General features: G+C 31.1%; 1 protein-coding gene and 2 long non-coding RNA genes across 6 annotated transcripts; 1 reads left to right on the top strand and 2 right to left on the bottom strand.

The window, feature by feature from the left end:
• Nucleotides 1-744: 744 nt before the first annotated feature.
• Nucleotides 745-5,914, bottom strand: LOC130448969 (uncharacterized). The gene is made up of 4 exons (XR_008910406.1): nt 5,612-5,914; nt 5,301-5,456; nt 3,623-3,712; nt 745-1,751 (listed from the first exon to the last, which is right to left on the bottom strand). It is a non-coding gene; the product is annotated as an uncharacterized LOC130448969 (long non-coding RNA).
• Nucleotides 5,915-11,102: 5,188 nt separating this feature from the next.
• Nucleotides 11,103-13,307, bottom strand: LOC130448967 (uncharacterized). The gene is made up of 4 exons (XR_008910405.1): nt 12,623-13,307; nt 11,615-12,515; nt 11,420-11,554; nt 11,103-11,367 (listed from the first exon to the last, which is right to left on the bottom strand). It is a non-coding gene; the product is annotated as an uncharacterized LOC130448967 (long non-coding RNA).
• A 1,153-nt stretch (nt 13,308-14,460) lies between these two features.
• On the top strand, nt 14,461-25,431 carry LOC130448966 (glutathione synthetase-like). 4 transcript variants are annotated; one of them, XM_056786594.1, is made up of 10 exons: nt 14,465-14,614; nt 14,721-14,836; nt 14,899-15,083; nt 15,547-15,680; nt 16,483-16,525; nt 16,853-17,091; nt 18,923-19,021; nt 19,151-19,363; nt 22,222-22,449; nt 24,610-25,431. In XM_056786594.1, exons 3-10 carry the CDS (start codon nt 14,928-14,930, stop codon nt 24,734-24,736), a joined length of 1,239 nt encoding a protein of 412 aa, XP_056642572.1. In that variant the 5' UTR covers nt 14,465-14,614; nt 14,721-14,836; nt 14,899-14,927; the 3' UTR covers nt 24,737-25,431. The 4 variants fall into 4 exon arrangements, with proteins under 4 accessions (XP_056642569.1, XP_056642572.1, XP_056642571.1 ...); XM_056786593.1 differs by having other exon boundaries at nt 14,469-14,614; nt 14,695-14,836; XM_056786591.1 differs by having other exon boundaries at nt 14,461-14,614; nt 14,695-15,083.
• The last annotated feature ends 1,556 nt before the right edge of the window (nt 25,432-26,987 follow it).

The raw sequence follows: 26,987 nt of genomic DNA, 5'->3' as shown, positions 1-26,987 counted from the left end.
TTTTTGCAATATTAGATCATGCCATAATTAAACTTCTTAGAAATTGTATTGCAAGTTTAGAACTAATCAAGGATCCGGTAGGCCATTTAATATCCTGGGCATGTATTAAATAACTATGTACATAAATTTCAAGAAGAGGGTCTTCTTTTTGAAACAAAACTCATATGGAATGGTACTAACAACAAAAGAAGGTACCTATCTAATTAATATTAAAACATTCTATATTTATATCTACAAACGTGTTATAAATTTTATGTTTATTTGCAAATTCACAATATTTGCAGCACAAATATTCAGCCAAAGTGTTGCTGATACTACAGACCTTTTTAAACAATGAACTAAAAATACCTGAATTTGCAAATTTTGAGTATACTGTTTATTTTACTTGTTTAGTTGATCGCTTATTTGACATACTCAACAGTAAAAGTACTCGGGGTGGAACATTTTGGTGCCCTTTATACATGACTACAAGAAAGAAACCATTTCTTGGATTGGTCACATCAAAATTAACTGAAGGAAAGAACCTGCATATTAGAATGCTTGAATGTGTATGAAACTGTACAACAGAGATCAATATATGAGTTATTGGAAAAAAAATATAGGTATATATATTTGGTTATTTCCAAATTTTTTTTAATATACAACCCACAAAAATTATCGCATCACTCATTATTTTTTAAATATTTTAAATGTGTTGCCTGTTTTTCGAATTTTATTACTATTACGAATTAAAACACCAATAGATACGCCTTTTGCAACATTTATTTTATATCAGTTTAATCTACAGAGAGCAAAAAGTTAGATTTACCAAAACATAGAAACTATTATACAAAAAAATGAACAGTGCTTAAACTAAAACCAGCTAATGAATTTCTAATACAGCTTCCATTCGTCTTAGAAGGCTTCTAAACAGGTTCTGGACGTATCCTTGCGGCATGTTTTCCCAGAAGTTAAAAAGAACATTTTGAAGATCATCTAGTGTTCTTATTGGTGCCGGATGTTTCTGAATTCATGCATTAGCACAGGGTTGTTACCGATATGAGGCATATAGGGCACTACATGGGGTTCTAGGATATTGCTTATTTACCTGTCAGCATTTAGTCTTCCATCATTCACTGGTACTAACTCCGTGAGACCCTCGAAAGAAATTCCTCCCTAAACCATGATAAAGCCACCACCAAAGCTTTCAGTTTGACAAAAATTAACCTGATCGTGCCGTTCACCACGTCGCCTATATACTGGTACACGCCTATATGATGAATACAGACAAAATATTGATTCATTCGTGAATAAAATATTAGACCAATCTTGAATATTCCAATTTGCGTGTTCTCGAGCAAATTCCAATCTTGCTACTCGATGTTCTCTGGTAAGACGTGGACTTCTAGCGGGCACTCTGGCTCGTATACCTGCTTCTCTCAGCCTATTTCGAACTGTTTGTAGGCTTATTCGAACATTACGAGCAGCCAACAGATCTGTTTGCAGCCTTTGAGCGTTGGTATGCCCAATTCTTAACCCCGTTAACCTCAAATAACGATCATCTACTACCGAAGTTACCCTTACTCGGCCTTGTCGGGGTCTTCTGGTTAGCTGCCCTGTTTCTTGGTAGCGAATAACAACTCTGGATATGGTGCTGTGTTGAACTCCAGTTTCCCCGGCGACGTATCTTTGACTGCGGCCATCTTGTATGAGCGCGATGATTCTAGCGGCTTCTTCATTCGTCACATGTCATGTTAAACGTTGAGGCACATCTATTATTAACAAAATAAATTTAAATTTTTACTATACAATAACACAATTTACTTAGAAAGTTCTCGATCTCAATGCATTCTTAAAGACAGAAATGATTTACTCGAGCATTTTTGCTTCCAAAAAAAATTGTAAGAGATTGTGATATTTTTTTGCCCATGATAAGAAACCAGAAATATCTATTAAGTTGATACATATACAGATTGTCCCAAAAAACTAAAATTAAATATTAAAAATATCCTAAAATACCAGTGATGCCATAATTTTTGTGAGGTGTATAGAATTGTAGATTAATTATACTTCCATTAAATATCATCGAAATTTGTAGAGATGTTGAGGTATTTATCAAAAATTTAAAGCAGGCAATGCAAAACAAAATATAAAGGTTATTATGGATGAGAGGAAATTAATAATAACTCATTAAACGCGAGAAGAATAATATACTTTTTTCAATACTACTAAATATTTTTGTTTAATTTCTTTTGTAAGAAAATTTTATTAGATAATTTGACATAAAACATTAAAACACTGAAAAATCTAAACATAGAACTGCCGTGATTAATGGATATTATTAAGGTCGAGCAAGTAGACGTATAATGGGTACATTATGCAACAATCGTGAATAAAAATATTGCTCGACCTTAAAAATACACATTAATCACGACAGTGATTAATGAATCCATCAATCACTGCTATCAGATGCTTTCTTGATTTAACTATATTATATTGTTTTGCTACAAAAAATCGGTTTTTATAATTTTATCGCGTAAAACACTACTGAATTTTTTGAAATTATGTTCTATACACATGAACAAGAGTTTCAAAATGTGAATTTTCCTAGACCAGACTCGAACCCGTGACCTCCAGTTTAATTTACGAAGCATTAACACTGGGCTATCAGAGACATGAAATTTATTTATTCAAGTACCATAAACAATACTTAGATCGTCTATTAGGAAGACATAGCTAATATACGAAGAAAAAATGTTCACGAATGAATCTCGAAATAGATTTAAATTCCGTCTTGCTCTATTATTGTTTATAGAGTTACTGAAAAAATAGGGTTATACATTGTGGAGCTTGCTACAAATATAAGCTCTAATAATTCGCAATTGTCAACATTGCTTGAGATTAATATAAATCAATTATTTATATAGAACAATTTTTTATATAATGTCGGGATGAGTAGATGACGTGAAAATAATGCTGTGTCAAAAAAATTATCATACGGCCCCTTGTTTCTGAGTTTAAAACTTTAAAGTTGCGAAATTAGAACTGATATCTAGGTGTATTTTCTAAATTATACATTCAAACATTATTAATTTTTAATGGATTCCATGTAGTGTGTTTGGTGGAATAAATAATTCTATACTACTATCTGAATTCCAGGAGCGACTTATGCCCATAGGTTAACAATCCACAACTTTTACAGGGACAACCTGCACAATCTAAAAATAACAAAGAATACATTTTTCAATCGATTTTTTTAAGGAAAGGTCCTCTTTGTTTAACTCATAAAATGTATGGTTTAGGATATATGTAGATTTTTAGATCGTTGTACTTTCCAAGCAAACCGTTCGCAATAAAGAGATAATCTGAAAAAAATTATTATAAATTGTATTATTTATTAAAAATAATCACAAGAGGTATTAAAATATTTCTAATTAAACTGCATATTGTCGAGCATCGTATTACTTACATAAAGAAAATATTGAAATGTAGAAAAATTTAGTTGGATAGCCTACAACTTATCAAATAAAAATAAGAAATATATTTCTTTGAACTTGGAAGAGCATTCCAAGATTCTGCCTTATAGCATCACAATGAAAGTTTATTCTATCGATCATTTAGTTCCGGTGTTGCATATACCAACCTTTTAAGATATCCCCTAAAAACATTAATCTATTGTATTCAATTCAAGGGAACGTGGTAGCCATGCAAATGAACCTCCCGACCAATCCACCTATTAAGAAAAATGTTATTAAGATGATTTTTGACATCATTCAAGACGTGGAAAGGGGCTCCATCGTGCATGAGCCACGTGTCTCTGCAAACGTTTAGAGTAATATCACATAGCATGGGTGGGAAATAATTTTGGAGAAATTCTAAGTACCGCTGATCATTCAGGCTATTATCAAAAAAATATGGACCTACTAAATTATTACTCACTATTCCTGTCCACATATCAAGACAAAATCGATGTTGATTCTTGATTTAGAATTATACCGTGAAGATTTTCATCTGCCTATAAATGTTAATTATGGGAAATAATAAAACCGTCTCGTGTGAAACCAGCAGTTGTTTATCTAAAACCAACAAGCGTAAGAATAGTTGTCATTGATACTTTAAATTGTAGTGACATTTTTCATACGCTAGTTGTTGGATCAGCATCAACTGGATCTAATGCATTTTGCTCTAAAGCTGGTGTCCGTATAGTTCATTGTTGAACTTCTGAACTTCGAAACATCTTAAGTTTCAAATATTTGACTCTAATAAAAAACTGTTCACACCTTTTTCATGTGTCCAATCTGTTATAAAAATATAAAGTACTCACTCAATTTTCAGTGTCAAGAATAGAATATAATAGAAATTCAAATGCTCAAAAAACCTGGCCTTGTCAACAGTTGTATTGGTTTATTATTTGCCCCCTGCCACTATCATCATTATAATTTACTATTGAAATCAATGTTTCCAATTAGTTTGGGAATTATCCTAACATCTATGTTGGAATTTCTGGAATACCACCAACGGTTCCAAAAATTCCAACTTAATCATTTTTTTAAAAAAATTAATGGATACTAGTTTACTTAATTTATGTAGAAAACCTGTTTCCCATAAGTTGAAATCAACCCTAACAAAAGTTCTACAGCCGCGTATATTTCTGCCCGGAAAGCGTTCAGTGTACAACCTTCTGGCTTCTGACAAGTTACCAGACACCAAACCATACATCAAATGGATATCGGCATCAGAGATATGCAAAATAGGTTAAAAAATGTATTTAAATGTAAAATGCAAATACTTTATATTTGGACTTTAGGAGATTTCTCGGTAGTTTCAAAATATATTTCAGATGCTTTGGGGGATCTGGAACACAAATTCCAAATTGCTTGGAATTTAGCTATAGTTGCATCATGCAGCTTTTTATATAGAATATTTTGAGATCTTGCCTGAATAATGTCATGAGAGGTAACTAAATGCAATATATGAATGGTACATCTTTCATGGTTAGACAGTTGATATGTTTCTTCAGGTTTCTGAGATTCAGGAAATTCCTTTAAAGGAATGTCTCATCATCATCATCATCATCATCATCTTCATCATGCTCATCATTATTATTATTACTATTATTTATTATTTTTCATAAAATTTAAATGCTTTTAAAATATTATCAGTTACAGTTTTTGTTATTTTTGGTACCCTCAAATGACACTCTGTATGTATGTCAATGATCAGTTCTACTACTTAGTCAAAGGTATGATTTCCTTTAAATCTTCTACAAACAAAACTATTTCTTTCAAATGTGAGAGAATCAATCCAGAGAACAGTCATACCTAGGTAACTTCTCTTTGATGATGACCAAACATCTGCTGTCATACACACATAATCATAATTTCATCAGTGTGTGTGCCACATTTTTTCTTTTTGGAGGATTTGGTTTGGGATTTAAAATTTTCATACTCTGTCAATAGATCACCATGACCTTTTCTCTGTAAAAAAAATAATATTATACATTCACACATACACAACCAGAACCAACTATTGCAGTTTATTTATATACACATATTTTCTATGTATGACAAGACTATGTAACAAATAAAAAATGTAAAATATGATTAGGAAATAAAATTAATATGTTACTCACTTTTATATGATTTAAAAAATTTGTAGTTGAAATTAGACTTCCTATTAATATTTTAGAGCATTTTTTGCAAATAGTCGATATATTATTACTCTCACTTCCAGCATCCTTTTTTATATCTTCAAAACAATGCTTTAATATCAATGGTAGAGAATTATTACTATCCCTAAAACAAAATATTATGGGGATTAAGAAAAAAATAACATGTGTGCATTTTGCAGGTATAGATAAATCATTATATCAATTAAAGTATTTTACAATCGTTGTCTGTTTTGATATGAAAACATAGGTCATTGTTTATAAATTGGATTGAGTGGGTCAAAGATTTTATACACGGATAGATCTGCCACTCTGTATAAAAATTTGACGACAAATTTCGATTCTAGCGACATCTCTCCGACTGGCTCCATACCAGTTATTCATTTGATCCTTAGACAAGAAAAAAAGATTTCTATAATCAAAGATTTGATCTAAAATTCATATCCATGCTAACTATGGAGTGTAGAGAAGGAGGAACGTCTCTGGGTTAAAAAATGTGAGCTGATTTTTGATGGGTAAATAGGTGGCGCTGATTATAGAGGGTATTCGCTTGAATTTTACGCGCTGATTTGAAAATAACTGTATAGTAATGCTTTAAATAATGCACCGTGATAATGAAATTAGTAGTATTAAAATAATGAAACGATTAACAAAACAGAATCTCGTTAAATTAACTTAATTATTTAGCTATTTATTTGGTTTAGATAATACATATATTCTAATATGAAAAAAAAGTAGAATCATGTAACAATAATGAAATAGTATAAAAAAAACATTTTGGTTGATTAAAATAAAATATTGAATTTTATCCGTAAGTAATATAATAATTATAGCGATATAATTAGATCAATAAAAATAATAGAATAATAAAAAAAATATTTCGGTTCATAAACATAAAATATTGAACTTCATTAGCAACTAATATAATAGTTATAGTCATATAAAAATATCAATAAGAATAATAAAATAATTGAAAATAAAACATTTTGGTTCATAGAAATAAAATATTGAACTCTATCTGCAACAAATATAATAATTATAGTTTTGTTAAAATATCATTGGTAATTAGCTTATGCAAGCAGCTTTTCACATGAATATTATCAAACGTAAGTCACAACTTTGATAATTTCTTATACAGTAAGTGTTTAACTTCAGATCTCAATCCCATAGTACAATCAGCGCCACGTATTATCCCTACAGAATTCAGACCATATTTTAAACGTACCGTCCATAAGAGATGTTCCTCCTTCTCTACACTCCATAATGCTAACGCTGTAGATGCGAGGACGAGTAATTTTAAATGCTCAAAGCTAGTTGTCGCATCAAAATAGACAGCCTAAGTCTGACGTCATAGAGACGAGCGGAGCTTATACCGACTCGAGTATATAATCTTAGATACCGACTCTAAACAATCCCCGAGGTGACTCTGAGATTTCGACGAGTGAACACGTGTGACAGTGAAGTGCAGTGAAAGCGGTGAAAGGTAGTCAGGTAAGACCCTGATTAAACTCTTTTTTTGCAGGTAGCTGTGCTTAGATACAACCTTTTATTTATAATGAAAGAGAATACTTCTGCATGAAAGAATTGTGTTTGTTAACACAAATTTGATTGTGCGGAATTTATCCGTTTTTCGAAACAGCCGTACTCCTCAGAACGGCTTAATATTTTATTTTTAGGTACTTTCTAGGTATTTCAGCAAGATAGGAAAATCAAAACAGAGAGTAACATGCATGGAGCCTGAAAACTCCAAAATTAGGGAGAAACCCTATGACAGAGGATCATCTGTCGAAAGATTGAGAAAAAGCCAACAGACCACAATAAGATAACAAGAAGAAGAGAACAGGAGAAAAGAAGCGGAAAACAAGTTGTTAGGTATGAACGTATGAAGCTCAAGTGACAAAGCTTGAAGAGCTAATTATTAATAGAGAAGAGTATATTGAGTCCTTAAGGAAATTAAATCAAGAATTGAAAGCCAAAAACGAATCATAGGACAAAAAAACACAAAAGATGAAAAGAAATCCAACTACAGCAGAAGTAGATGAGACAAAATATCAACCCAGAGTGAACGAAGAAATACAAAATGAAGACATCCCCATGGAAGGATACTATACAGAAGTGAAGAATAAGAGAAAAAGGAAGAAACCAGAAAGGCAATCCTCCGAGGAAGAGAACACAACAGCGGACAAACACGTCCAAGAACAAATATAAAAGATAAGAATAGAAGATCAAAGAAAACAGACAAAACCGGAGAGACGGCCACCTCCGATAATACTAAAGTCTCCACTCAAGTGGACAGCACTTCGTAAGCAGCTAGAGCAAAGGAAAATCGATTCCCAATTTAAAATGGAAATACACACAGAAAAAGAACAGATGGCGACAAAAGAGGATTTCAGCAAAATGAAGATGCTCCTGAGCGAGTATAAGGAGATTGAGTGGTATACGTACCTACTCAACGAAGAAAAAGAGAGGAAGCTAGTCATAAAAGGACTGGCTGTAAACAATACCCACACGGAAGTAGAGACAGAGCTGAGGGAAAATGGATTCAGACCAAAAAAAGTATGGCAAGTGACAAGTCGTACAACAAAGGAACAAACATACAAGAAGCTGAGATACCTATGCCCTAGATGCCTGAACCCTCCAACAACCCTATCCCGCACGTCCTCCAAAAATCCTTTACTCCAGACACTCAATTTGAGGAATCTTCCTCAAAAATATACTTCCCAGAGGGAGCTCTACAATCTCCTCAATACGCAAGAGCTATTGAAGGGACAAATGAGCTTTCTCAAAGCCAACCCCAACGGTACCGCTCTCTTCAAAATTCCTACCACGTTTCATCACGGAACGTTGACAAGGAAAATCCGTTACGCCATTGGCAACGAGAAAATAGTCGTCATCCCAATGAACTCTTCCCAACGCGTCCAAAGACCCCCATCCAAACCCAGAAAAACCACCTTCTCTCTTGTCTGCAAAAATCTAGACCACACCTATACCGACGAAGAGTTCCTAGTGATCCTTTCCACACTCAAATTTCAAATTAGAACAGACTCCGAATCACGCCCTCACCAAGGGCATAAACTTCCACGGGTTTTCACATTATTGCGAAGCCTTGAACTCTAACTCCATTCCCGTAGTCACCAAATACTGCATCCGCTGTTCCTCCACCGGCAACTCAGCAGACTCATGCAATGCCAAACCTCTCTGTCCCACCTGCGGTGCATCTGGTCACAAACCAGAAAAATGCCCAAAGTCAAACTCCCCTATTTGCAAAAATTGCGGTGGATCTCACCCCGCCTTCCATCCCCGTTGTCCGAAAAGGATGGAAACACCTAAAGCTCCCCTCCACTGACACCAAAATATTAAGAGAAATCCTGGCAACCACAATTATGAATGCCATCCCCACTTCTCGCGCATTAGTAGCCAAAACGCTACAACGCCTCATTCCCCCCTTTTACGGTTACAACTGTACCGTCACTAGCGGCGTGGGTAAACGCATCCACTTCACATTTACCCAAAACCCAAGTACCTCTCTAAGAAGTACAATCCCTTTTTTTGGTGACATTAAACCAACCATACCGGCAGACACCTCGCCGGCACTCCCTTATCCATAACATACACACCAACCCCCTAATAATCACCCTACACATTTCGACGATCGTCGGTGTTGCAGATTTTCTGCGGTTTCCCTGCAACCTGGTGAACCGGTTCTCCAGCCAAATGGCCGACGATAGGGAATAATACAGCCGCAGCAGCAGCAGGAAAAAACACAAAAAAAAATAAACAGAGAACTCAAAAAAAAATAAAAAAAACCAAAAAACACAAAAAAAATAACAATAGAACCGTTTTTACTAGCAAGCCTCACTCGTTTTTACGGTCAAATTTATTTTTGCAGTACCCTTTTGTTTGTTTTTTTGCAGATCCTTTTGTTGTTAGAAAATAATGGCTTTTAAACATGTCCTAAAACTTTCCAGCATCAGTGCTTTTATAGATGACACAACAAAATTATAAAATGGGGTGAAAACGCCTTAGAGTCCAGTCATGTGAAGAAAATGGACTTTTACTCTGATTTGCAGGTAATCAGAGAGGAAGTATTTGCTAGTATGAAAAACAAAAGCTACAAGGTATCTATAGGTAGGTATATATGTCTTTGTTAATGTAATATGGAATTAATCCAGTTATAATTTTATTGTAGTGTTGGAAAAGAATGGTGACATTAAAGAAGCCACCTGCACTTGTCCCAGGGGTATAAAATGCCATCACATTGCGGCGTTGACACTTTTTGGGCATTACAATATATCTGTAATAGATAAAGCGTGTGCATGGAAGGCACTAGCTAAACCGAAGGTTGGGCCTCTTGAAGATGGGGTACCAGAAGCATCAATCAACATATTGAAGGAAGGTCTACACATCTTTGGAAATACTGGTGGTTTTACCTGGCTATTAAACGAGGAATCAATAAATTTGCTGGAAAATGAATTTCCGGTAATTGAAGAAACAATTTCTTCCAAGGACTTTTTGGAGGCCACATTTAAACTGACTGTGTTCAAAAAAAATGTGCTGTTGATGATCAGCTAATAATATAAATATCTGTCACCCCTACTGGTCAGGTGTCAAATGAAAAATGATACTTTGCAAGAAAATTTAGATTAACTGCTAGCAACTTCGGTGCTATTATTGCAGCATGCAGGAGAAACAGATTCTCAGTGAGTTGGTTCAACACACTCTTAATCTGTATCAAAGCAATCCAGTGTGGTTGAACTCATGGAAAAGATGCTTTTGAGCATTTGAAGCAGATTTATAATTTAAATGTTCGGCCAACTGGAGTATGGCTTGCAAATCAGGACTTCTTGGTGATAGCCCTGATGGAATAATTGATGAAGAAGAAGCCATTGTAGAAGTGAAATACCCATATTCTTTCAGAAATGATAAGTTGTCCGAAACATAGAGGAATTTTAATAAATATATAGTTTTTTATGACGATGAGGGTAACTTGATCTTAAAGTCACAATTATTATCATCAAATTCAAGGTGCTTTACATATTTTAAAAAAGAAAAAATGTTACTTATGTATTTATACCTTGAAGGAAACAGTTGTGATTATTGTAGAATTTGACGATTCATGGAAAGAAAACATTCCACTCTTGGAAAATTTCTATATAGAACAGTACTTACCAAAGTTGTTAGACAATTAAATAAAAATTTTTGACATGTTTTCCAATGTGATTTTAAGTTATTCTACAGTGTTAGCAGATAGAGTATACAGTTGAAAAAATCTTTAATATTCATTTTAGACTGAAAAACCACTCTATACAAATTTTTGTTCAGGAAATTATTTTTTTTAACATAAATGTACAATGCCATTTTGTCAATGAAGATTTTGAAACAATTTGTATTTGTTTACTTTATGAACATTGTGGTTGGATTTACAGGTTTTTATTAAATTAGAAAAACAGAATTATTATTACTTTTAACAATAATTATATTACATCAAGTCATTTATAAATTAAGTAAAATCTAAATATACATTTTTTAAATAAAAATTTTTACAAAAAAAAGTCGAATAAGGAAATATATTGCTGCAATAAAAAATATTTAAAACTCAAAATTATCCTGGTAGTGGCTCAGTTGAAGGTCCTGTAAGTGGCTCACCTGAAGGACCTGGTAGTGATTCTGTTGAAGGTCCTGGTAGTAGGTCGGTCACAAGGTTTTTTACAGTTCGCTTTCTAAAAAAAGTGGTTTATTAGACTAATTGACTTTCTGCAACAAAATGCATACCTTTTTTCTGGTGATTTTATATCAAACTCTTGTTTGAATATTGAAATCAAATTAAGTTGGCCCATTCTTTTTTTCTTTATTTAAAAAGTGACAAGCGCACACTTTTGCAAATTCACTTGAATCTCTATCTTTCTTCTGTGAATAAATAAATTTATAACATAAATCTTTGAAAAGTGAATGTTATCATTCTTTTACCTTATGAGAGAAATCCATCTATTCCTCTCGGTCTTGTTTTTTGGGAACCGAAAAAATTTACATGGATGTTTTGAACTATAATGTTTACATTTTGGAAAAAAACACATATCCATTCTGAAGCAGTCCTAAATCTTAAAAACCTAAAAATTAATTAGTTTTAAAGCAGAACTAATATGTTAAATTAACTCACATTGTGAAAAACTAATAAAAACCTCTTAAATAGTACGTTCCTTCAACAATATATTCAACTGAAAAGTCTTATTTTATCACCACGAAAACACTAAATGAAAAATTGCTTATGGGCATTTACCATTATCAACGATATGTTTGGAGTCTGTATAAGCTCCGCCCGTCTCTGTGACGTCAAGACTTAGGGTGTCTATTGTGAATGAAACAAAAGTATTATGCAAAATATTTTCATTTTGCTAACATTCAAATACAAATATTGTTGTTTACAAGAAAATATAAATACCTGAAATTAAAATGAAGTATTTTGTAAAATATTTTGGTTTCATTTACAATTTATGTGACAACCAGGTCCCACCATCTAAATTTCACAATTAAATGGTTTATATAAGATATAGGTAGATGGAATATTGAAACACAGGATAATTATTATATTTTTTATTTTGTTTTTACATTTTATAACTATATCCACAAACAAAAAATTTGACTCGGGTTCTATTCAAATTTATTATATGGACAGTGTCAATAGTTGTGACTACAACTATTACAATTATATATAAAAATATTGCCTTTTTGAATTCATACTTACAAGGTTTTTCAACGAGGGCTTGAAATAATCGCTTCCTTGTGTACACCTTAACAGGTTTTTTTGTTCCCTCTATTGGGCTGTTACCAGTAAAGGTGCTGATAGAGGAACTAGTCCTTGCAATTGATTCTAAAAAATGTCTTACTTAATCTCAATAGAAAAAGGAAATCAGTAAGCAAAAATAAACAATTGGACAACTACATTACAGAAAATATACAATGACATTTATCTCTCACCTAAATTGTAATTGAATATTAATGAATAATCCTTTTAGTTATTAATATGAAATAAAAACATGAAGCCTGTTCCCCAGATGTTAAACTCATCAATCCATTTCTCTTTGTTTTTAAATAACTACCTGCTTATAATTGTCATAAATGGTTGAGTTATGCCTATATCCAAAATGAACAATGATTCAAACAGTTTAGCATCTTGATTACATGACTAGAAGAATTAACAGGCAGATTTTTGTGGAAATAATATATTACAATTCATACCTACCTCTCAGTTTTTTTGGAGTTGAAAATGTACCAAAAAAATATCATTTTCACCTTTTTCGTAACCTACAAACAAAAATAGCAATTCTTTTCCTCTGCATAACTTTTCGCTATGATTCATAAGAGGTTTATTGTCACAGTAAATATAAGTGTTTACCAGGTAAATGTAGAGTAGGCAGTGAAACTTTTTTTAACCTGCCATTGGGGTTTCTACAAATTGGTTCAAAATGAATATCACATATTCTATGTGATGATAATATATATAATAAGAGGATAGTGTTCCGACTAACTGATAGGCCATAAAATATCGATATTTTATACTATCGATATTTTTTCAAAAAATAATTCATAAATATCGTCGATTTTTTTTATGTTGAAGTATCAATAGTCGATATTTATTTTTGAGTATCAAATTCGATATTTATTCAAGATCTTCATAATATTTTATACTAATTATGTATTCCCCCTACTGTCGTGATGTTTCACCCATTTTAACTAAAAATTAGTAAATTAATAAAACATACAAGTAGGTATAAGTTTCAAAGTAGACCAGAACGCTCGAACTTTACTATAAGTGGCAACCACAGTTACAGTTGTGTATTAGGTTGTGTATCGATATTTTTTATTCTGCATAAATCGATATTGCTTAAAAATATCGATACGATATTTATCGATATATTTTTTTCATTTGCCCATCCCTACTAAGTGAAATAAATAGTGTATCGTTCTCTCTCTCTCCTCCGAGTGCTTCAGTTAATTATTTTTCCGTTATTGATATTTTAGAAAATTTTCAAGCATGTGCAGTGTAGATAAAGTGTTTTGAACGAGAGAGAAAATGAATACTGTCTGCACCGTAACGTAGAGACGTTTGTCCTATGTATATGTCCTAAAAGGTATTGCTTTTCTATAAAAAGTATTTAAATAGAAAATGGAAATAGGTATTTTGTTGTTTGTTGGCATAATCATTAGAGGTATTTCCACCATATTGAAACTTTAAATACGATGTGATAATTATTGATGACAGGTTATGAAAAGATTGACACCAACATCCATAAATACTTAATTACAATTTAGATTGTACAGGTTGTCCCTGTAAAAGTTACGGATTGTTAACCATAAGGCTTTAGCCACCAAACACACTACATCGAGATAAGTAATCATCCATTAAAAATTGATAATGTTCGAATGTATAATTTAGAAAATATACTTAGATATAAGTTCATATTTTGCAATTTTAAAGGTCTATAACTAAGAGACAAGGGATCGTATAAGAAACTTTTTTTCATGTCACAGCATTATTTTCACTCTATCTGCTCACTCCCGAATTTTCATGGAAAGTTTGCAGTTTTGTGAGCTAGAGCTAGAAAAATTATTTCGAATTCAATTCAGCATTTAAACACTTTCCATATTAATTACAGATTCTAAAAGAATAATGAAATAAAGTAGTTTAGCAAAAGTAATAATTAGTGTTAATATTGGATCATGTAATTTTTTAACATGTACAATAAATAATTTTATTAAAGATATTTATTTATATAAGTCAATAAACGCACTCAGCTGTAATTGTGGATTAGGAAATTCATTCAATAGATAAAAAAGAAGACGAACAATTTTCTTTTTAGATTTTGTAGAATATTTTAAAAATAAAAGTTGGATTTATTTTTTGTGAATTATTATACCCACAACTTCTATTTAAATACCAAGTAGTTTGAAACTATACATTTTACACAGGTATATTTATTAAATTATATTTTCATCTAACGTATAGATAATGTCATATTACTTAATACATATAATTCCAACATTTTTAGTTCAGACAATTTGTATCTAATTTAAGATGTCCGGAAAGATAAGAATGCCTGTTTCTATACCTGTTCCTATTGAAGTGAATAATCTGAGAGAAATTGTAGCGAAAGCTAAAGATTGGGCAGTAGTACATGGAATTTCAATGAGGTCTAAAACAAATTTTAGTGAAGACATGGTTCAAATATCTCCCTTTATTTTATTTCCTACAGGGATTCCACGAAAGGAGTTCAATAAAGTTATGGAATTACAGACTACCTTGAATGAGTTACTACATAACATAGCCCATAATAAAGAATTTTTAAAGAGCTGTTTCAAGAATGTTATTGAAGCTGATCCGTTCACAGCAAAGCTGTATGAAATTTATGAGACCATTGAAAAGGAAGGATGTAATCAAGTTAGTTCAGAACTCCTACCCTAAATTTTTTACTTTTGTTAATAGATTTGGATTTTAGTATCTACTAATCTCACTTAGAATCAATTGCAACTATATATTCCTAAAAATATTTAATATGTTTAAACTTGATACGTTTTTTTAGTAAAAGATGTTCTATTGTTTGCTACAAGTTCATACATACCAAATATAACACATTATAAATATCACCAACTTAGTACCACTTGAATATCCTAAACCAAGTATTAATTCAGTAAATCAAGTATCTAAGGCAACATTAACTTTTAAATTTTAAACAACATCAATTGTGTCATTGTTTAATTTCTAAAAGTAGCTTTGTAAAATGAATTCAATATGAAGCTTCAAGCAGTTAATCTGAGATCTTTTTAAAAACAACTTGCTTATTATGTTAATGATGCTTTGCTTATTAAATACAAAATAAACTTCAAATTTTCACCTTTTTCAGAAAATAAGTATGTTACATCTGCGCTCAGACTATTTGATGCAAAGTTCTTCAAACAATGTTTTAAAGCAAGTTGAGTTTAATACAATTGCTGCAAGTTTTGGAAGTTTTTCTACTATACTTACAGAGTATAACAGGTAAATTCATAATTCATACTTTATAAGGTGAATAGACATATAAGACTATTTTGTCTGTTATATATAAAATTATTGTTACTAAAGGTAATTATGTAGCTAGGCATGGGCAAAGTGAACCCTGATTCATGGCCTCTCAAGTTCCCATTAAATGCGAGACTTTAACCAAGATTTATAATCAAGTTGATAGAATTGCTACTTTAAATAAAGACTCAAGGATAAATAACATAATATTACAAGGCATACCTATAATAAAGATAAAGACCAAGATAACTTTAAATAGAGAATAAAAAGTAAAGTTTTAAACCTGGAAAAAAGAGACCCATTCTTATAAAAGCAAGCACCTGGAATAAAAAAATGTTGATATATAAACAAACAAAAAAAATAAAAGTATCTGATATATAGGTAAGGAATGACTTTCCAAAAAATTACAAGCTAGACAAGAAGGTAAAAAAGCAAATCTCAAGTACTAAATTAATGATAAATGACGTCACCTATGGAATAAAGAATATTGGTTAGACTTTGGAAAGAAAAGAAAAGAGGCGTCGCTAATGCTACCTTGTTCACACTACACCTCTAACTGAATGTTATTTATAAGAATCCCATATGTAGCTTTTACCCCACCTATATTAACTTCTTGTAAATACTTATGATTATCAATTTTCAATTGTATCTCTATAATATTTGATAAAAATGTGTTGTTTATTTTTAGAAGTCTACTTAGAAAAATAAAGGTATCCAAATTTTCAAATAATGCAGAAAATATTATACCATCTTAAAGTTTGTTTTGTGACTACTGTTTTAGGTACATTCTACAAGAACTAGGATATCATGATAACATTAAAAATGTAAGTGTTCGATTATTTCAAATGTAAAGTGATTCATTTTATAGGAAATATTAGTCAAGGTATTGAATTTTGATCTTACCATATAATAACTACTTCTTTCACAAATTCTCTATATTTGTTCATGATCTACTGATCCTGTTAACATAATTTTTTTTTCAAATTATGTAATTATTTTAAAGTATGGCCACCTATAAGAAATTTCACCAATAAGCACTGTTTAAAATATATTTAAGGTGTTGTTAATAATATTTATATTTTTTCTGTTGTTGGATATATTTATTTTTGTTTGCAGAAGTTTCTATGAATTCTGTTATTTGTATGTTTTAGTTACCACAAAACAATGGATTGAGGAACTTAGCTCAAGGCTTCATACAAGCATGGCGATTATATAACAATGAAGATGCAGCTATATTATTTCTTACTTTAGATGTTACTTATAACATAAGTGACCAACGTTGGATAGAATTTGAAATAAAGCGGTTAAATCCAAGAACAAAAGTTGTTAGGAAGACTTTTAATGATATATACAAACGTGGACAATTAAACAACAAGCATGAATTAGTGATGTAGGTATAAAAATTTTTGCTTTTGTTGATATTGTACTGAAGCACAGACAACAATCTTATAATTAATATTAACAAAAATGCAGTGATTGGTTCAAATGTTCTGATATCTGATATATTATAGTAGCATACTAAATGCACAATTTATTACCATTTTTGTAGACGCAGTAGTTAACAGTATGTTAAGTATAGATTAGTTCAAATGGTGTTCACAACCAAATCTTCAGATATACTATTGAGAAAAAATAACGATTATATATTCTTTAACATTGAAAAACTACAAAAAATATTCCATTTGAAGTACTTTCTAGTTCATAACCTGCTTTAGGTTAGAGAATAACCATTATTTTCAAGAAAGACAGATGAAATGATGTCATTAAAAAGCTCTTTAGCTGTTCACAATTTTTGATACAATGAAAATTTTGCATCATCATTTACACAAAAATATTGCTGGAAACCTGATTATTAATTGATAAAAAACCATGCAATTTTAAGTAACCATGAACTTTGCAATTCTATAGCAGCTGAAAAGTATTTTGAACCATCATTTGTAAAATTATATCATTGTTTTACAATTTACAAGCTGTTGAAAGATAGTAATTTATGCAATTGAAAAGTGTGTCCAGTTCAATATAGAGAGGAACTATCGCAAACAGGAGATAATAATCCTGTCCAATAGCCAAGCGACTATTAGAGCTTTAGTTCCAATATCATAAAATCTTCGTTTGGGATTGCCCAGAAAAATTAAATGAGCTAGGCAAAAAAATAAAGTTACCGACAATGGATTCCAGGACACACTGGAGTGAAGGAAATTGAAATAGATAATAAGCTGGTTAAAGCGAGAGCAGACAAGCCCTTCATGGGACCTGAACCCTTTGGGATATCAGCTACAGAACAATAGAAAAAGCATTGGAAAAGAAGGTAGATAGGAGCAAAACCAATTATTGTGACAACCTACAGGGGTTGAGACAGGCAAAGACTCTCTTGGGAAATTATAACCAAATTAGATTTTCTAAATGTATCAACCTAAGTAAAACTGATTTACGAATACTAACAGGAGTCCTATTGGGGCACTCGCCTCAATGGTCACCTAAAGACACTAGACTTAGCAGATAGTGCGGCTGCAGATTTTGCTGCAAGAAGGAAGAAACCTTTAACTGCATTCTCTTGAAGTGTGTAACACAACGGAACTCCACAGCACTACACCTGGGAGCATATGAAATAGAAGATGAAGGTTTCTGGAAGCTACAGCCATCCCACATTATAGACTTTCTGAAGGAAGCGGAATTAACAGATAACCTGTAAACAATGGGCTCCCCAGTATCGCAGCAAGGAAGGAGAACACAAAAGATCATTTGGGTCGCGGTGTATATGACACCCTGATATCTATCTTTTTCTATAATGTTAAAAGATTCTCTAATTTGACAGTCACCGTGAATATGTACTAATCAGAGTTTTTACTAGTTAAATATATCATACGATTTTGATTGCCTTGAATTATTGTGATATTCATTGTTCAAATATTGTAGGTCAATTTGGTCAAATTCAGACAATTCTTCTAAATGTTCACATAGATTGCTTAAGTGTTTTCTATACATCTCCAATCATTCTGTTTTGAACAATGTACTGAAAAGTAATGTTTCATCAAGGTCCAAGGTATCAATTTTTGAAAACATTTCTAAATGAAACAATCAGAAACATTATTTTACTTATAAAATTATTGGCTTACCTAGATAATCTTAGTATTGAGAGAATCTATTGAAATTGTTTAGTAACTCTAAATCCGTTCTATTTTCTTAGTAATAAATTGAGTTTTTACACTTTTTTGTTCTAGAGACAACACTGTTATTTCTGTGATTTACTTTAGAGAAGGATACATACCCGATCACTATCCCACTAATTGTGAGTGGGATGCTAGATTGATGATGGAAAGGTAAGTCATATTTTCTTAGACCTCTTAATATTCAATCTTTTTTAAAACTACTACATATCGAAATATGAATTATTTTGAATTTTATATATTTCCAATGTAAGAATTTATTAATCTGTGATTATATTTTAGGTCTACTGCAATCAAATGTCCAGATATTAAGTTCCACTTAGTTGGTCAAAAAAAAGTTCAACAAGAATTAACAAAACCTGGTGTCTTGGAATTGTTCTTAACTGAAACTGCAAAAATAGAAGCAGTAAGGGAGGCTTTTGTGAATATACATGGGCTTGAATTTGATGAAAATGGAGATAAAGCAGTACAAATGGCTCTCAGCAATCCTAAAATGTATTGTATTATACTAAACCATTGTTTGTTTTTAATTTCGTGACATATACATCTCCAAATTTCCTTCACTTTTTTTAAGTACTTCATTTCATGTGAGTAATAATATAAGGTACTACCTTATACTACGTTAGTTATTCAAAGCACAAAATTCCAACAAAAGTGCATAAAAACTTAAAAAGATTCTTGCTAAAGAATTTAATTGTAACATTATTTTCACCAAATGCAATTTTCGAGTCGAATATGTTTGGAGAGAAAGGAGAAAGAGAAAATTTAATTTGAGAGGCAATGTGTTTGTTTATTTTCCAATGATATCCCAAATATAAAGGAAAAAATTATCAGTGACTAATAAGAAACTAAGAATTTCTGCCTTCACCACCAGGAAGAGAAAATATTGGTGCCAATATTATCCCATTCAACTACAGAAGAACTGTACTTACAAACTTCTCGAAAATATACTTATAGCAAAGGATCAAAAAGAAAAAGAATGATATAATGAAAAAAGTACACAAAGAATCACTAATTAACTAAAATTAACAAGTAAAGCACTTCCCAGCCTCGCATCAAGTACAGAATGTACCACAATGAAACTCATACTACCGGTAATATTTTTTTGAAAATTTTTAGATTTTCTCCATATACTGGAAAATAATCCCAACTCTTTTTATCTAACACCCTGTTTTTAGTCAACTTCTAGAATCTACCATGATTTTAATATAATTTTACATTATAGGTCTTAAGTTTTGTATTATTTCATTTTTTTTTGTAATTTTGACAAATGCTTCTTTGCAAATTGTTAAAAAAAATTATATGCTCAGATATTGGCGCTAAAACAAAAACTTTGTAACTTACAAATGTCATCCTAATTTTTTTCGATCCCAAAAAATACGGGGCTTTATACTATACTATTATTAAACTAAACACTATATAAATCAGTTTAATAAGAAATTGTACTAACTACAGCAAATTTTCGAGTTGGTATGTGAGGCATTCTCAATTTTTTTAGGGGACAGAAATCATCAGGAATTCCCAACTCTCTCTTGGCATCTTCTGTTTCTGGTAGTGCAGTATAGTCAATATTTTATCTAGGACTTTAAACAAAAAGTTTAATTGATTCCAATTCCCTATCTAACATATTTAAAATCATTGTTTAAAAAATTTTCACAGGTGCAATACTATGAGACGAGGCTTTGTCGGGTTGATGCTTTTGATTCTAGTTCAAATCTAATTGGTTTGAACAATTATATAAATTTTAGAGTTATCTTTGCTCTAGAGTAAATGTAAAATATTTTATATATTATTCTTCGATCTCAAATACATCCACAATTGAATTTTCCATTACCACAAGTACACCATCATTTTTTATTACGAAAAAATATTGAAAAACTAGAGTAACATTTAAACTTTTCTAAAATTCTTATGGACTAATACCAATATGTGAGTTATTACAGTAATATATTCCATATTCCATACATTTTGCTTCAATATTTTTTACAATATATTTAATAAGGTCAATAAAATAGACAAATGAATTCTTTTTGTGTAAACAGTAAGCACAAAAAGGTAAACCCTATTACACTTGAATAATTCGAGTGTTGCCTGCCGTGTGGAGATGCCTGTGAATATTGATCCTGAAATTCTGTAGGTTGTAGTGTTCGGAAAAGGCGTGCCTTAGTAGCTGATTCCATAGGCTTACACTTCTTCAAAGAAAGATGGACGAATCTGAGCCTTGTAGAGGATTGGAAGCTGTTGTGAAGTATATAGCTTTTTAGTAATATATAGGGCTCCAAATTTTTGTGCAGCTGCCTTCGCTAATTCGGCTACGTGGCTATGCCAGGACATATTGCTCCCAACCTCAATATCCAACAGGCGAATTTGTGGTGCTGGTGATATTTTATGTTCGGATATTGATGGAGGTTGGCATTGTGCAGTGGGATTGCTCGGGATTCCCTACATTTCAATAGCTTCAGTTCTTACGTTAGTGACATAGGTCAGGAGATCCGCGGTTGATTTATATTCACTAAAGCCGTTTTCATGGTCGCTAATGATATCATATTACTATTTTTTAACTAGAAACACACCTTCATTATTTCAATAATTTTAGCCCTATTGCTTCAAGATCGTCCAATAGCTAAGGCTCAAAGTTGAAATTAAATTATGTTTGATCTTTATTGATAGAAACTACAAATATTTAGCAAAAATTGATTCTACGACCAGTAGTTTTGTTAAACGTCTGCAGGTTTTGCATCTTTGTTTGCCCATCTCTCTTATTGTGTATGTGATTTTTTGAATGCGTAGGCACTTCCATGATATAAAGACTACAAGGTGTGTTCTTCCCGAGGGCTCATTTTCGACTCGTTCTGCGCATCTCTTTGGGAGCGAATTCTCATTGGCTGCTTCCCAGCTGGTGCGCAATAGCACACCTTGTAGTCTTTACATCATGGGCACTACAATTTTTCCAAAGACTCCAATTCACTCTTGAATAGTTTATGACATTCCATGTTCTCATTGGTTGTATATTATTTAGGAAACAAAAGCTCAGTGATCAAATTATTACACCCATATAAAATGAATTTATAAATATTATTAAGTAGTAGTAAAAAAGTCTACACTTCTCTCATTTATTTAATATAGCTTATTTACATAATAAGTAGTAATAAATAAAACTTAATAAATAAAAATATTACGCTTAAGAAAGGCGAGCTATTCTTTTTTCTTACATTCTGAAAAAATTTCCAATTTGTACAGCAATCTATTGTTTAAACTAGGAAGCAGCACAGCTAATTTATATTGGATGCAACTGCTTCTTGTTTTATTTTACTTGTTCCAATATAATCTTTAATATGCCTGTATTTTGACAGGTATGTATTGAAGCCGCAAAGAGAAGGAGGTGGAAATAATTATTATGATAACGATGTTAAAGAAATGATGCTCAAAATGAAAGATTCTAAGGACAGAACTGGATATATATTAATGGAAAGAATATTTCCTCCTCTCTCCATGGGGTACATGATTTCTGCTGGAGGACCAAATCCGCCACCGTTAATTGATATTGTTTCAGAACTTGGAATTTACGGAATTTTAATAAGGTAGGTTCAGAGCAGTAGATCATTATTGAATAGGAACACAACAAATGCCTAGTTTAAACGTAGATATTTTCTAATCATACAAAAAAAATATAATAATTAACGCAATGTAGGTAAGTTATATCCCATGTACCCTACTCCACTAATGTCACGATTATTCTAAGTTAACATTGATTTCAACCTGATATTTCATTTACGTCGGTGGCAGTCGACAATTTTAACGTCTTGAGGAAACCATTAGTTGCTTGTTTGTGAGATAGCGACTCATATTCCCATTGGCAATCTGCAAATAGTTTTCGTGTATGATTTTGTTTTGTTGAAATTTTTGTCTTCAATAATATACTATTCTCCCCATTTATTCCAAATAATATGGAATTATTTGTTAACCAGCGATTCAATTCAGATCTTTTAGTATAGTATGTTTCATAGTTTCAAACTATGCAAAATAGTATCACGTTCTGTTACAAAAATTGTATACCAATATATATATATATATATATATATATATATATATATATATATATATATATATATATATATATATATATATATATATATATATATATATATATACATATATATATATGGGGTGTTCAAAGTTTAAATTTAAATTTTGATTTTCGCAATAATTTTTTATTTTTTTTATTTCTCTTTGAAAATTGGCAATTTTACGTTTTTTGGCATGAGGAATCATAATTTGCACTCTAATTTAACATTAAATGAAAGTAAACTTTTTTTGGGCCAAACTTACAACTAAAATAATAAAAAAAAATATTAAAAAGCTTTAAATTCTACAAAAAACTTACTCTTCTTTGATTTGTGTAACTCAATCGGTTATCGAGTTATTTGCTTCTAAAAAGTTCAATAAATTTTATTTTTTTCATAAAAAAATGTTATTCCTTAAATATGTAACAATAAGAATAATAAGGAATAATAACTTTTTAGAAGCAAATAACTCGATAACCGATTGAGTTACACGAATCAAAGAAGAGTAACTTTTTTTTTGTAGAATTTAACGCTTTTTAGTATTTTTTATTATTTAGTTGTAAGTTTAGCCTAAAAAAAGTTTACTTTGATTTAATTAACACAAACATGTGTAACTAGCGCCCTCTATTAGCAATGTTAAATTGGAGTGCAAATTATATATTATATATATATATATATATATATATATATATATATATATATATATATATATATATATATATGATTTTAGGTCTCTTCTGTTTTAAAATTAGTTTTTTTTTAATAATTTTTGTAAATTTGATAAACAATTGACGTTTCGATTAATTTTGAGTCTTTATCAAAATATAATTTGAAACATAGATATATCAAAAGGTCTAAGAAATAAGAAATTAAAGAAATTTATATACACTGTGTGTCTACTTAAGCTGGAACCATATGGAAAACTTTTTTATTAGTGGTTTTATGAAAAAAAGTTATTCTTGATAAAGAATTCTGCATGGTCCAAAAGTTAAAATGCGACCATCAGATATCAATTTTTTAAGCAGAATATGAGGTTTGTCAAAAAATATGAATTTTGTGCAAGAGTAAAGTATCTTTATTTTTCACAATTCAGCAAAATGTTATGAAGTAAAGCTCTATTTTTTCTTCACGATTTAGTAAATTTGCCATTTTTATTGTAATGTTATAAACAAGTCACTCTGACATTCACTATCGCATACTTCATGTCAGGGCATCCTAGATTGCGTTAAGTTTTATCCCGCCAGAGTAATATTTGAATATAACTTTTGATTCAAAACAATTGAATTCACTGTTTACACTACCACTACACCTACACTCAGAATTGCACTATCTGACGCGCGTTTTGAAACAATTTACCTTCAATCTCTGAGGACGATAACTTGGTTATCGAAACGCACGTCATACAGTGTAATGGTGAGTGTTGGTGTAGTGCTACTGTAAACAGTGTGTTCAGTATGAAGATCCCCAACGATTTAAAAAATTCCAACTTAGTAAACATATTTCTAAGTAAAGGAAGTGAATTTCAAGGCGGACAGTTTTATTTGAAATACATTTTAGAAACGTTTAGCTGAGACTGAAGTAGAAGTACCAAAGCTACTTTCAATTTTATACTCAGCATAATAATATCAATATTTACAACTCAATGAAAGTATTACATATGTTTACATATTTTTTTAGCGAGTCTGGAAATATCATTATGAATAAACAGACAGGTCATTTAATTAGAAGTAAATCGCCTAAATCCAACGAAGGAGGAATTTTAGCAGGCTCTGGTGCTCTGGATTGTCCCTACTTATTAGATTAATTATAAATATAGTTTTTAGTTGTCGGTCTAGCTGGCATAGAATTTTATTATGTAGATTTTTCAACTTTCTTCAGATATATTTACACATATTTCTTTGTAAGATTTTGAATATTTACAAATATACATTTCATTTTAGCAATTAATAACTTTACAATTAACACGACCATTGAAAGCTATAAAATAATTTTGACTGTGTTAAATGAATTTTTCTAATCAAACGCATTTTGAATTTTTCAGATTAGTAATTCATAAATTCAAAACCATTCAAAATGCGGAAAATAATACATTTCAAATTTATGATAAGGCATTTGACTCGAAATGTCAGAAATCAACCAAATTTGAATGTCATTTCACACAGTTGAATCAATGATATGTTGGATTAGGATTTCCATAATTAGTACAGTAATAAAATATCACTCTTAGCGTGATTTTGAGTGGTATGAAAACTCCAATTCGGTTCTGGATTATTAGTCTTGAAACATTCTCGTATTATATCCTACATCTTTTAATCATCACTACCTTTAACCACTGCATCACTTTTCTGAAAATTAATGCGAGTTACATATGAAGTAACAGCTGACAGCATATAAGAAATGTGATGACTTCGTGGAAACGCAGAAGATAATAAAAACTGGATTTCTTTTAATAATTCATTCTTTGTTCTAACGTTGCTTAATAAACATATATTGTAATTGTAATTTTTGTTTTTAAAAACCCAAATTAGAAGTTTTAATATGTACAATTGGCGCAGTCAGTAGGATACGCACGGGATTCGGAAGTGAACAGTTTCGCATTGTGCCGGAAGTAAAATTCGGGACCTTGGAGTTTCTACACCTTAAGTGCGTATTACGAACTTATAAACTTTCGAAGTTGTGGCAACAGGAGCAGGGAATCAAGAAAAAGGAGCAGGAAAGCAGAGCGTTCGAATCGACGAACAATCTGTAAGTGCCTTTTCCTTTTGACCTTTCCAAACCTCTCTGTATGGATTTTGGTAAAGATAGTTAAATTTTGTTCATTGCGAATAAATTGCTTATTATAAACATTAATTTTAAATTATTTTCATGAGCGATATTGATGAAATAATTAACGGAATTTCAAATATAGGATTAGGTAACAAGAATAATAATAACACTCAACGGAATATTAATAAACAATTCACTAATTCTTTCAAATCAATAAATTCAACTTTAAATATGCCTGAGATGAACTGGGATCTTTTGAAGTCTAGAATTGATAACATTAAACCGTACGTCGATAACAGTAACACATTAAGTAAATTTCTAATTAGGTGTGAAGACCTTATTAATGATTATCGGCAATTTAATTATGCACAATTATCTAAACACATATTCCAATCAGTTCAAGAAAAACTTATAGATAAAGCAGAAATATTAGTAGGTAATCGTTAACAGATTGGCCGAGATTGAAAGAAGCCCTGATTCAGTGTTTCGCTGATCGTAGAAATATTGACTGTTTAGTACAGGTATGGGCAACCTTTGACATGCTGAGGGCCAAACTTTAGCGTGCAAAACGTTTGCGGGCCGCGTTTAAAAGTACTTAGTGCATTTTAAAGTAGTGATAATATTTTTTTCCGATAGATATTAGACATGAAATAATACGACACTGTTATTATTGTATTATGTATTTATTATTGACATGTATGCGTATATTGACAATGTGATTATTGTATTTATTAAAATAACAAAATGAAATTTTAAAAAATGGTACATTATAATTAGTTACATTTGCAATTGTTACAAACTACAAAAGTTAAATACACTGAAATCAATGAGACACTTGAGCTTGAATTTGGGAAACTAATCCATCGATATTTGGATGAATTCCACTAATACAAAGACGTAAAGAATTTTTCAAATTATCGTCAGTCAGTCTTGTATGATGTGTTGATTTATTAACTTTCATCAATGAAATGTTCGCATTTATAAGTACTGCCAAACGCAGAAATCAATCTTCTTGCGAATTTTCTAAGCTGCGGAAAATTGTCTTCTTCTAGGTATTTTTTGTAGAAATCGCACAACTCTACGTCTTCAAATTTGGATTTTAGGAGTGAGTTTTCTTGAATCTCGATTAACTCCATTTGTAAGTGTATTGGAGCATTTTGTACATTACATTTTGTAGGAGTAGCAAATAAATTGAAACATTCTTCCATGTTTTTGAAGTAGCTAAATCTGTTCGAAAATTGTTCCGACAGTAACTTGAGTTCTTCAGCATATTGAGCATAAGTAATATT

The sequence above is a fragment of the Diorhabda sublineata genome, chromosome 9 (genome assembly GCF_026230105.1).
Source record: "Diorhabda sublineata isolate icDioSubl1.1 chromosome 9, icDioSubl1.1, whole genome shotgun sequence".
NCBI lineage: Eukaryota > Metazoa > Arthropoda > Insecta > Coleoptera > Chrysomelidae > Diorhabda > Diorhabda sublineata.
The sequence above is the reverse complement of the archived record's forward strand: the minus strand, read 5'-3'. Positions and strand labels throughout refer to the sequence as shown.

What these genes read in the sequence shown, in the direction of transcription:
- LOC130448966 (XM_056786591.1), top strand. Translation starts at nt 14,721, where the DNA reads ATGTCCGGAAAGATAAGAATGCCTGTTTCTATACCTGTTCCTATTGAA. An exon ending in GCTAGATTGATGATGGAAAG is followed by an intron (nt 19,022 to 19,150) that starts GTAAGTCATATT and finishes ATTATATTTTAG; the next exon opens with GTCTACTGCAATCAAATGTC. An exon ending in GCTCTCAGCAATCCTAAAAT is followed by an intron (nt 19,364 to 22,221) that starts GTATTGTATTAT and finishes GTATTTTGACAG; the next exon opens with GTATGTATTGAAGCCGCAAA.